General features: G+C 28.1%; 4 protein-coding genes across 6 annotated transcripts; all 4 read left to right on the top strand.

Annotated features, from left to right (window-relative positions):
* The first annotated feature begins 18 nt into the window (after nucleotides 1–18).
* On the top strand, nucleotides 19–3,790 carry fy (fuzzy planar cell polarity protein-like protein). The gene is made up of 7 exons (XM_069117048.1): nucleotides 19–534; nucleotides 589–831; nucleotides 936–1,328; nucleotides 1,388–1,585; nucleotides 1,699–1,898; nucleotides 2,001–3,475; nucleotides 3,571–3,790. The coding sequence occupies exons 2-6, from the start codon at nucleotides 754–756 to the stop codon at nucleotides 2,356–2,358; spliced, it is 1,227 nt and encodes a 408-aa protein (XP_068973149.1). The 5' UTR covers nucleotides 19–534; nucleotides 589–753; the 3' UTR covers nucleotides 2,359–3,475; nucleotides 3,571–3,790.
* spict (magnesium transporter spict) lies at nucleotides 3,682–6,645 on the top strand. Of its 3 annotated transcripts, XM_069117049.1 has the most exons (7): nucleotides 3,682–3,820; nucleotides 3,907–4,029; nucleotides 4,117–4,259; nucleotides 4,419–5,095; nucleotides 5,592–5,683; nucleotides 6,344–6,412; nucleotides 6,575–6,645. In XM_069117049.1, the coding sequence occupies exons 1-6, from the start codon at nucleotides 3,721–3,723 to the stop codon at nucleotides 6,355–6,357; spliced, it is 1,149 nt and encodes a 382-aa protein (XP_068973150.1). In that variant the 5' UTR covers nucleotides 3,682–3,720; the 3' UTR covers nucleotides 6,358–6,412; nucleotides 6,575–6,645. The 3 variants fall into 3 exon arrangements, with proteins under 3 accessions (XP_068973150.1, XP_068973152.1, XP_068973151.1); XM_069117051.1 differs by lacking the exon at nucleotides 5,592–5,683; XM_069117050.1 differs by lacking the exons at nucleotides 5,592–5,683; nucleotides 6,344–6,412; nucleotides 6,575–6,645 and adding an exon at nucleotides 5,530–5,569.
* cni (protein cornichon) lies at nucleotides 6,059–6,835 on the top strand. Its single transcript, XM_069117061.1, has 3 exons — nucleotides 6,059–6,192; nucleotides 6,344–6,412; nucleotides 6,575–6,835. Exons 1-3 carry the CDS (start codon nucleotides 6,112–6,114, stop codon nucleotides 6,833–6,835), a joined length of 411 nt encoding a protein of 136 aa, XP_068973162.1. The 5' UTR covers nucleotides 6,059–6,111.
* A 647-nt stretch (nucleotides 6,836–7,482) lies between these two features.
* On the top strand, nucleotides 7,483–10,615 carry beta-PheRS (phenylalanine--tRNA ligase beta subunit). Its single transcript, XM_069117065.1, has 11 exons — nucleotides 7,483–7,705; nucleotides 7,834–7,889; nucleotides 8,018–8,172; nucleotides 8,395–8,464; nucleotides 8,603–8,869; nucleotides 8,949–9,128; nucleotides 9,206–9,586; nucleotides 9,669–9,749; nucleotides 9,824–9,916; nucleotides 9,995–10,274; nucleotides 10,404–10,615. The coding sequence occupies exons 1-11, from the start codon at nucleotides 7,648–7,650 to the stop codon at nucleotides 10,553–10,555; spliced, it is 1,773 nt and encodes a 590-aa protein (XP_068973166.1). The 5' UTR covers nucleotides 7,483–7,647; the 3' UTR covers nucleotides 10,556–10,615.
* Nucleotides 10,616–10,674: the final 59 nt, after the last annotated feature.

Here is a 10,674-nt window from a genome sequence, read left to right as displayed (position 1 = left end):
GTTAGAAAATGCGCGTCTCTTGAAAATCCGTTCTTATATCCCACATCCTGCATTGCACGTCTATTCACTAAAATTGCGTGTTATGTGGCCAACATTCCAGCAAGCGCTAATCGAAACATTGCAAACTCATCTCCGATTTATATTAACTCTCCATCTATATACAGGGTCCTTTTTGACCAGTAATTTTAAATAATTTTTCATTTCTTCCATATTTCCGTATAAACTTTGCTTTACTTAAAAAAATTAAGGACTCATTTTTATTTTAGGGATCAAAAAATTATTGACTATTTTTTGTAATTTTGCTGTTTTCGATGTGTAGACTCCGAAAATGCATGTTTTAAAGTGAAGAATTCACTGGTTCAAAAGTTATAACCACGATTATATAAACAAGTCTGAAAACATCTAACATATAACATGTAGCAATAGAAATTATTAAATGATATTCTAGAAACTTGGAAAAGTATTTAAAAATTTGTTTGGGTCTTTTTTAAACACAAAAGTCTGAAAAAAAGGTGCATGGACTTAAATGATCTAGTATGCAGACGGCGTCAGTAAAAATAAGGTTGCAGACACAGGGTTGAGGTTAAGAATAAGAATATTATAAAAGTTAGCATAACATTGGTATAACATTGATAATAAATTGAATTTAAATTTGCGTAGCAGGAGGGATAAAATATTTGCAAATTAGAAACGTAAAAGTTTATATAAAAGCTTATTAAATATTTAACGCCTAAAAAGAATAAAATCATTATTATGGTAGCCCACGTTATGTGTTTAACCTCTACTGGAGGAATTCCTTTATTTTCTCGCCAGAAAGGGGAAGGAGATACGGTAAAATTTACATAATTATAAACAAAAGAATAATACATAAATCTATGTAGTATCAATTTTAATTTTTCTTTTGCTCTTCCTTTTTCTTCCCAACATAATTATAGATGACATTTTCTAAAATAGCATCTCTATATGGGATACATATGTTTCTCAAATCACAAAACATTAAACTTTTGAATACAAATTTACCCGATACTACGATAATGTGGAAAGAATTTGAACAAAGTATTACATTAATAGTTATTGCAAGTGGAACTACCAAATCTGTATTGGATAAATTCTTAAATGCAGTTTTTGGTGCAATGATCTTGTTTGTTGGTATCGAGGAATTAAAAAATACCAAAAACATAGAAAAGCTGAAGAAAGATATGCGTTTGTGCAGTCCAATTGTTGATAGTTTATTACAATGTCTTGATGTTGGTGATGGAATTTGTTCAAAAACTGATATTATCAATATGACAGAATGTATAATGTGCCAAGAAAATAATTTGTTTCAGGTAATTGAATTCTTTTTAATTCATGCATTTTCTGCATAGTAAATAATAATCTATTTAAGACATGCTTAGAGGGTTATATGGAATGTTTGGATTCTATATATGGATGCATCTTAGTACATGGGTGTTTGGCAGTAGCTACAGAAGGATGGTGGAATTTAAGTCCCATTGAAAGAAAATTATTAATAACAGCTGTTAATACAGAAGATACTTATAGCACGCGAGACATTCCAGTATTTTTACCTTATAAAAGTCCAAATGTGAGTATTTTCATTAAAAATGTTTAAAATACAATTTTTATTTATTAATCTAATAAGATTTATTTTAAAAAATAAGTTCAATTGATCATAAGACAATTCAATTGATCATATAGGTAGCTTTTAGATTAGTATCCATTACGTTGATCAATCAAGTCGAAGTATTAGCCTTATGTGGACCCAATCCGAGTTTATCAGAGATTGAACGATTTGCCATACAATGTTGGAAAAATAGTATTGATGCTTTACACAATGCAGAACAATGTTATCCGCGTAACTTACCTACATCTGTAAATTTGGATTCAGAGACACTTGGGTAATATATAATAGTACCATTTAATATAAATAATTTTATTTAGAAAAACCTATTATCAAAATGTATTATATAATATTTTTTTCTTTTTACCCTGGAATTTAGGTTTCTGTTAGCAAATTATAAGGTGCAAAAGTTTATACTTGGTAAGAATATGCAGTACGCAAAAAATAGAGTCAGTGGTTCACACAGATTGGACATATTAAGAACATTTTATCATCAAGCTGTAGAGACATATATATTATCTTCAGAATCTGAATGTGATACAACAGATGATAATTGGAAATTTGTTGGTGTAAAAGAAACTTATCTATGTTCAGAGTACCATAAATGTTATGCAGTTAAACACGGAGATCATATACTTTGCATTTTATGTGCCTCCACAGTTCCTACTCATACAGTAAGATTGGTTTGTCAAAAAATATTGAAAACATTGCTCATTGATAAACAAGGCTGCTGGTAAAAATTTAACACATTGATCTCTCTTTGCAATATCATCCCATTTTACTTCTATTGTAAAATTTACATTAACCCACCTTATATATGTCCTGATACTATGTTTTTATTAGGTATAAAGAATATATATTGTGAACATAAAAAATATGTAATAATCATTTGTAAATTAGGATTTATGTAAAATTAAACATGTTTCATTAAATGTTAAATCATTTTATCATGTGTTTACTGTTTAATCACTTTAATTTGCAAATTAAATTATCATTCATTGATACTTTTCATTCATAATGTAACAGTTACATACATAACAATCGTATTATGCGACCTATTATTTTGTTGTCAATGCATTTTATTTGTTAAGAAAAAAAGCAAGAGAACAATCCTAAGTGAAACGATAGAAAAGCTGACTATCCTCCGATTTCAATGATTTTTGGATATGTTGTAAAATGCAACATTTTGGAAAATGGACTCATTTTCCGAGATATTCACAAAAAGATGCCACTACTATAACAGTGAATTCTGCCTATAGTTGTGCGTCTGTAGCAGCGTATGCGTCAACATTGGTTGCTGGCTGCTTATTTTCTGTTTATAAATAAGAGTGAGGAGAGCTTAAAGACACAAATGACTGTTACAACAGAATTAAAAATAAATATCACTAATATATTGGATTTGGATTTGGGTTAGATTTTTCTATCCGGCCGGCGAAGCTTTCGTAAAATAAGAAGTATTGTTTTTTTTCGTAAAATAATATCAATTAGTCATTCGGCTATTATTTTTATAAGTAATTTATTATTTTACGCATTTTTATTATGTTACCGACTGCCTCGTGGCGATGAGATTGAAAAATCTAATTCAAGTACAATACATTCATGATATTCTGTTTTAACAGAATTATAAATTGTAACAGACGTTTCTTATAGCCTTGTATATGCACGTTGTACACGGGGTCTTTAAACTCGCCCAACTCTCCTTTATAAACAGAACATAAGCGGTCGGCGGATGGTAACAAATACTAATGCATACCGGCAGTTTTTCGATAACTACATATATCAATTATAAACCTTTTTGATATCGCTCTAATAAAGTATCAGTTTTTATATTGTATATATGTATTTATCGAATATGTACGTATGTACGCATGCGCGCATAATGACCTATCCATAGAGTATGTTATTTTGAATTATATATATTTACTTTCATACAATCATTATCATTACAGTGTATATTACATTAATTTGGCGAATGTAAAATGTCAGATAAACATTTCGTTTCTTATAACGTTTACACAATGTTGTAAAAATTTAACAGTATAAAGTATAATATATTTTTTTATATTTTGATGAATTACTGGCAAAACTAAAATTTAAATATGAGCAGAGTAACAAAAATTGCAGTTGATACACAGTTATATGATGCAACAAATTTTTACACAGGTTTAGGTTTAGCAATTAGTTCCAGTGGTTTTATAGGTTAGTTGACCGATTTTCTAATTTCGATTAGAAATTTATTTAAAACAATTTAGTATTGATTATTATACAATGTTATAATTATTTAGGTGCCAGTTTTATCATTAAAAAAAAGGCATTGATTAGATTACAAAGGCGTGGTGCATTACGAGCTTCATCCGGAGGATTTGGCTACTTAAAAGAATGGATGTGGTGGACTGGTCTTCTTTCAAGTATGTGAAACAGAAAATGCTTATACAATATGTACATGTGTTCAAGATATAATACTATTACTACAAAGAATATTGATTTCATTAAAGTGGCGGTAGGAGAAGCAGCAAATTTTGCTGCTTATGCATTTGCACCAGCTTCATTGGTTACTCCATTAGGAGCACTTAGCGTTTTAATATCTGCAGTATTGGCATCAAAATATCTAAATGAAAAGCTTAATTTGCTAGGAAAGGTAATGATGTAATATATATTATAAGTTATCTTTATTATATAGAAACAAAAATATAAAATAACAAATAAAATAAATAAAACAAATAAAATTTTACTACAAAATAATACAATTTCTATTGGATATATTATATAAAGATAAATATAATTACTATTATTCCAGATTGGTTGCCTTTTATGCATCTTAGGTTCCACAGTTCTTGTAATTCACTCTCCAAAAGGAGAAGAAATCAGTACATTAAATGAGCTTTTAGATAAGGTTAAAGATCCAGGATATATTATTTATGTATTAATTGTAATAGTATGCAGTATTTTAATTATTTTTTATTTTGGTCCCGCTTATGGAAATCAAAATATCATGATATATATTTGTCTGTGTTCATCCATTGGTTCATTGACCGTTACAAGTTGTAAAGGATTAGGACTGGCTTTGAAAGAAACCATTCTTGGATTTAATAATGGATTTACGAACTGGTTGACATGGGCCTTTTTATTTAGCGCTATACTCTGTATCAGTGTACAAATGAATTATTTGAATAGATCCCTCGACTTATATGAAACCACAATTGTAACACCTATTTATTATGTAGTTTTCACAACATTAGTAATAATTGCATCTGCAATATTATTCAGGGAATGGGAAAATATGAGTGCTGAGGATATCTTGGGTTCATCTTGTGGTTTTTTAACTGTAATAACTGCAATATTTCTATTAAATGCATTTAAGGAAATAGACATATCTTATGGGAATATCAGACATATGCTGCAGCCTAAAAGAAAGTTGCTCATAAGTAGTAACAATCAGTGGAGTGACAGGGATGAAGAGAGATTAATAACAAGGTTAGAAACAGAATTAAATCATACATATGGAGCTCAAAATTTAACAAGAACTATATAACTAATTATGCATATACAAAGTAAAACATTGCAAAGCATATACATTGTAAAGATATGAATAACTTGTATTTAATGTGATTGATTTTAAAATAAATCTTACAAATTTCAAATCTTATTTATATCTATTATGTATATAGATCTTAGAAATCATTTTTCAGTAGAATTATCTTTTCTATTCATATTTTATATCAAGTTCTAAAGAAGCAATAGGTCTAAGTCTGCTTTTTTCGTTTTGTATTCAAGTATCTTTTCAATTATAATAATGTAATTACACATAAATGTCATAAAAGTCATATAGAATTTATTGTCAAATTTGTCATATATGTTATAAATATACAAAACCATCTCTTTTTAACAACTTTTGTTAATAATTCTAGTTATTTTGATAAAATTACATTCTGAGCATGACATTAAATCTCAAGTTGCATTCCATCTATAGATTCGACATAAATACGTATAAACTGAGACGAAAACATTCCACAATGGCAACGTATTCACTGCATCACATTGGAAAATGTGAAAATAAAGGAAGTAATATCAGAATTAAGTTATACTATATATATACAGGGTGGTTGGTAACTGGTGGTACAAGCGGAAAGGGGGTGATTCTACGCGAAAAAAGAAGTCGAAAATATAGAATAAAAATATTTTTTTAAATTTTTTTTTTAATTTTTTTAAAAATCTACAGTGAGATCCGTTATAACGAGACGTGATAAGGTGCACGCGTACCGAGCGAAAATTCAAAGTCGATTTTCTCGAAAACAAAGCCTCAAATGAAAAATTTTTATTCTATATTTTCGACTTCTTCTTTCGCGTAGAATCACCCCCTTTCCGCTTGTACCGCCAGTTACCAACCACTCTGTATATAAATATATTTACTTAAAATGCAATTCTTCATTTGTAAGTCAAATTATGTCACTTGAATCAACTTATTACTAGCATCACGTACAGTTATTACAATGGCGTTCAGTTTAGCCGCTTTTTCATATATCGTGGCCTTAATTGTAGATGCTATTTTAATCATTTTTGCGATATTTCATGTACGTACTTTTTAGAAACTATAATGCCTGCTTCTCAAAACAAAACAGTAATTAAAAATGTGTACACGTCTGTTCAATGCGAATTATTTCTAACCTTAGCGATATAGGTGTAAAGTTAAATGACTCTAGCTAAAGACATTATATTTTTCAGGTTATTGCATTTGATGAATTAAAAACTGGCTATAAAAATCCGATTGAACAATGCAATAGTTTAAATTCGGTAAGAGTTTGAAATTAGTTTTTTATAATATCATATTTACAAAATCAATAACAAGTGTATGTAAAATTAAGTGTTTAAGTTAAATATATGTATAATGTATGTGTATATATATACATATATATAATATATATATGTGTGTATACATGTCTGTATATATTTCAGCTAGTTATTCCAGAATATGGATTACACATTTTAATCAACATTTTATTTCTAATTAGTAGTCAATGGCTTTCATTGCTTTTAAATATGCCATTGATAATATATCACTTGTGGCAATATTATCATAGACCTATCATGTCTAAACCAGGTCTTTATGATCCCACTAGTATAATGAGTGCTCAAGCTCTTAAAATTCATCAAAGGGAAGGATGGAGTAAACTTACATTTTATCTTTTATCATTTTTTTACTATTTATATGGGTAAGTTTTAGAACATGTAGGTGCTAGTAGACCTAACTAATTATGAAATGTTTATTATAAGAAAATGTAAGATGTTCTATTTTGTTTCAGAATGATTAGTTCATTGATTCACTGAGGGATGGAAATCATTCTTTATTATTCGCCAATAAATTTGTTTATAATACATCCTCAATCATCAGTGCTTCATCAAGTTAATTTTTTTGTTGGATAAAGTGATTGATTTGTTAAAACGTGTTATTGTTTTTTATAAAAATAAAATTTCATACTCAAGTAATATTTTTTTCTATTAGGTAGTCATAGAATTCAATACACTTTTATTAAGGAGTCTAAGTGAAAGACTTTTATTTATTTATTTTAGAGTAGGAAAAGCTCTACTATAAATGACGTTTATATAAATTGTTTATATATATATATAAAAGATGTTTATATAAATATTTAATTATATCAGATTATATTTATACAACGGAAATTTGAATGCTTTTACTTGTATTATTATTACTTGTTCCGTTCTACAAATTTTCGAATAACCATTAATTTGTTAAATTTAAATCTGCGAACTACAGAAATATATATATATATATAAATATATGTATGATAGGTATGACAGATATACCTAACCTTAACTTATAATATCTACAATGCTGCTCCCTATCCCTACTTAGAATTAATAACATCAGAAAGGAAATTCCCTCTCTGTTAACATAAATTGATTCTAACCTTAAATTCTTTTCTGAGATATATCAATTTCAACACAGTTCTAACCATTTTCGAATTAATAATCGGCTATTGCATGTTGAAAATTTGTATTATATAAAAATGCCGACTATTAATATTAAACGTGACTTGTTGTTTAAAACTCTTGGTAAAACATATTGTAAGTTACAAATATTTAAATAATGAACATCGTAAATTGTATCAACTTCTTTTACGTTTATGATTATCCTAACTAAATATTTACCAATATAATATTTATAAGTAAATTAATCTATAATACGATTTTAGCGGATGCCGAATTTCAAAACTTATGTTTTGAGTTTGGATTAGAATTGGACGAAGTGGTATGCAGCTTACATATTATTGGATACTATCAGATGTATTAATGCATATAAGAAATGAATTGCTATATATTTCCATATGTAGTATTACATCGAAATAATCCTAGAATTAATTAAATTTTGATTTTTAGACAACAGAGAAACAAATGATGACAAAGGAACAAAATTTAAATCATAGTGGAGAAGTATCTGAAGAAGTTGTATATAAAATTGATATACCTGCAAACAGATACGATCTATTATGCTTGGAAGGTTTAGCTCTTGGACTTCTTATATTTCAAAAGCAGTATGTACGATATATGTTTATTATATAGTTTTTTAATTTTTCTATTATTTTTCATACTACAGAGTCTTATTAAAATCATACTATTATTTTAATAGTTCCATTAGTTCATTATTAGTTCATTAGTATATAATAACAGTATATATTATATATTAGCAATAACTGTAATAATAAATTAAACATATGATATAGACTACTACAATTAGAAAACTTTTTTAAATATAGAATGGATATACCACAATATACAAAGATATTTCCAAGTACAAACACACAAAAGATTATAATGACAAAGCAGGTATATATATGATTTTTATTATTATCAATGCTTTTTAATTAAAAATTAACAAAGGTAATTCAATTGAAAAATAAAAGCTAAAAATTAAATTGAAAGGTTGAACTTTTAATAAAACTGTTTTTTTATATTATATTTTAGTGTATGAAAGTTAGAGGGCATATTGTTGCAGCCGTTTTACGTGATGTTACATTTTCTAAAGATTCTTACAACAGCTTCATTGATCTTCAAGAAAAATTGCATCAAAATATAGGTAGGAAAAGAACTTTAGTATCAATTGGAACCCATGATCTAGATACTGTCAGAGGTCCATTTTTATATGATGCAAGGCCACCAACTGACATTTGTTTTAAGCCACTTAATCAAGAGATGGAATATACAGCAGAAGGAATTATGAATTTATACGAAGTGGGTGTTTTTACAATTTGAATGCCTACTTAATATGAACTTTATTTTAAAGAGAATTTTATATTAAGTTTTATTTTAGAACCATGCGCAATTAAAGCAATATCTGCATATTATAAAGGACAGTCCAGTTTATCCTGTAGTAGAAGACAGTAATGGAATCATTTTATCACTCCCACCAATTATCAATGGAGATCACTCAAAAATTACACTCAATACTAAAAATATATTAATTGAATGTACTGCGACAGATTTAACAAAGGTACATAAAAGCCATTATTTTCTTTATATTTGTAAGAGATAAATCAACTAATAGCAAATTTTTGAAAAATTTTGTAGGCAAAGGTAGTATTGGATACTATAGTTTGTGCTTTTAGTCAATACTGTAAAATAAAATATTCAATAGAAGTGGTGGAAATTGTGTATCCTGATAAACAAGTATTTCATTATCCAGACTTGAAATATCGAATTGAGGAAATGGATTGTGAAAAAGCAATAAAATACATTGGTATAAAACAAACTGCGGAGGAATTGGCTAATTTGCTTTCTAGAATGTCTTTGAAAACATCTATTAAAGATGGTAATATATTAAACATCGAAGTGCCTCCTACAAGGCACGATGTGATACATGCATGTGATATTTATGAAGATATTGCTATAGCATATGGATATAATAAAATTGAGAAAACTATACCGCATTTATCTACCACTGCGAATGAGGTACTAATAAATGTTACAATCGCCGATTTTTAAGCTGGTTAAGTTTTAGATAAAATATTTCCTATTCATGTTTTAAATTTAGTTTCCACTGAATAAATTATCCGATCAACTGCGGATAGAATTGGCTTGTGCTGGATTCACAGAAGCATTGACATTTTCATTGGTATGCAAAATTTTTGAGCACACAGTTATACAAATTGTACAAATCAGTTGTAGTTGAAAAGTTTCTCCTTACAGTGTTCTCGTGAAGATGTAGCGGATAAATTAGGTCACGAATTATTAAACATACCAGTTGTCCATGTGTTAAATCCAAAAACATTAGAGTTTCAGGCATGTACAAAGAGTTTATCAAGACCGTAGGCTCAGGTTGGTTTAAAATATAAAATTAATAACATGACAATGTTACAGGTTGCCCGTACCACTTTGATACCAGGATTATTGAAAACGTTAGCTGCAAATAAAAAAATGCCACTTCCTCATAAATTATTCGAAGTTTCCGACATTATATTAAAAGATAACGATGTGGAAGTTGGTGCACGTAATAATCGACATTTATGCGCGGTATATTGCAATAAATCTGACGGTTTTGAAGTAATTCATGGTTTATTGGATAGAATATTACAAATATTAGAAGTGCCATGGAATGGCAGTAAGAATGCAAATGGATATTATCTTCGTGCTGTCGATGGTAAAGCATTATATGAAAAATTCCATGTACCAAATTATACGTATAAGAGAACGCAATTTATTTAGGAATATTGTTTTTTAACAAGGTATCATAATATCTATTATCCTAAGTCCATATAATTTCTTTCAGATCCCACTTTCTTCCCTCATCGTTGTGCGGAAATATTATGTTATGATAAAGTGATTGGAAAGATGGGAGTTCTACATCCAGATGTAATTTCAAGATTTGAATTAAATACACCTTGCTCTATATTAGAAATTGATATCGAATGCTTTTTATAAGACAATTATAAAACTTATTATTGATAATATGTTGGAATAAATTATACACTTTTCCTATAATTATTTTATTATTAAGCAAAAATCTAATTAAAAAATATAAATGATGCAGCAAATATAAG

Source organism: Bombus flavifrons, chromosome 7 (genome assembly GCF_040668555.2).
Source record: "Bombus flavifrons isolate JBK064 chromosome 7, iyBomFlav1_principal, whole genome shotgun sequence".
NCBI lineage: Eukaryota > Metazoa > Arthropoda > Insecta > Hymenoptera > Apidae > Bombus > Bombus flavifrons.
Note: the sequence above shows the minus strand (reverse complement) of the source record. Positions and strands in the feature narration are given on the sequence as shown.

Bases quoted from the DNA above. Each gene is read 5' to 3' on its own strand.
- cni (XM_069117061.1), top strand. From the start codon at position 6,112: ATGGCGTTCAGTTTAGCCGCTTTTTCATATATCGTGGCCTTAATTGTA. The intron at 6,193-6,343 runs GTACGTACTTTT...TATATTTTTCAG, and splicing joins TCATTTTTGCGATATTTCAT to GTTATTGCATTTGATGAATT. The intron at 6,413-6,574 runs GTAAGAGTTTGA...TATATATTTCAG, and splicing joins AATGCAATAGTTTAAATTCG to CTAGTTATTCCAGAATATGG.
- spict (XM_069117049.1), top strand. From the start codon at position 3,721: ATGAGCAGAGTAACAAAAATTGCAGTTGATACACAGTTATATGATGCA. The intron at 4,260-4,418 runs GTAATGATGTAA...CTATTATTCCAG, and splicing joins AGCTTAATTTGCTAGGAAAG to ATTGGTTGCCTTTTATGCAT. The intron at 5,096-5,591 runs GTTAGAAACAGA...TTCCATCTATAG, and splicing joins GAAGAGAGATTAATAACAAG to ATTCGACATAAATACGTATA.
- fy (XM_069117048.1), top strand. From the start codon at position 754: ATGGTAGCCCACGTTATGTGTTTAACCTCTACTGGAGGAATTCCTTTA. The intron at 832-935 runs GTAAAATTTACA...ACATAATTATAG, and splicing joins AGAAAGGGGAAGGAGATACG to ATGACATTTTCTAAAATAGC. The intron at 1,329-1,387 runs GTAATTGAATTC...AATCTATTTAAG, and splicing joins AAGAAAATAATTTGTTTCAG to ACATGCTTAGAGGGTTATAT.
- beta-PheRS (XM_069117065.1), top strand. From the start codon at position 7,648: ATGCCGACTATTAATATTAAACGTGACTTGTTGTTTAAAACTCTTGGT. The intron at 9,587-9,668 runs GTACTAATAAAT...TTTTAAATTTAG, and splicing joins TATCTACCACTGCGAATGAG to TTTCCACTGAATAAATTATC. The intron at 10,275-10,403 runs GTAAAGCATTAT...AATTTCTTTCAG, and splicing joins TTATCTTCGTGCTGTCGATG to ATCCCACTTTCTTCCCTCAT.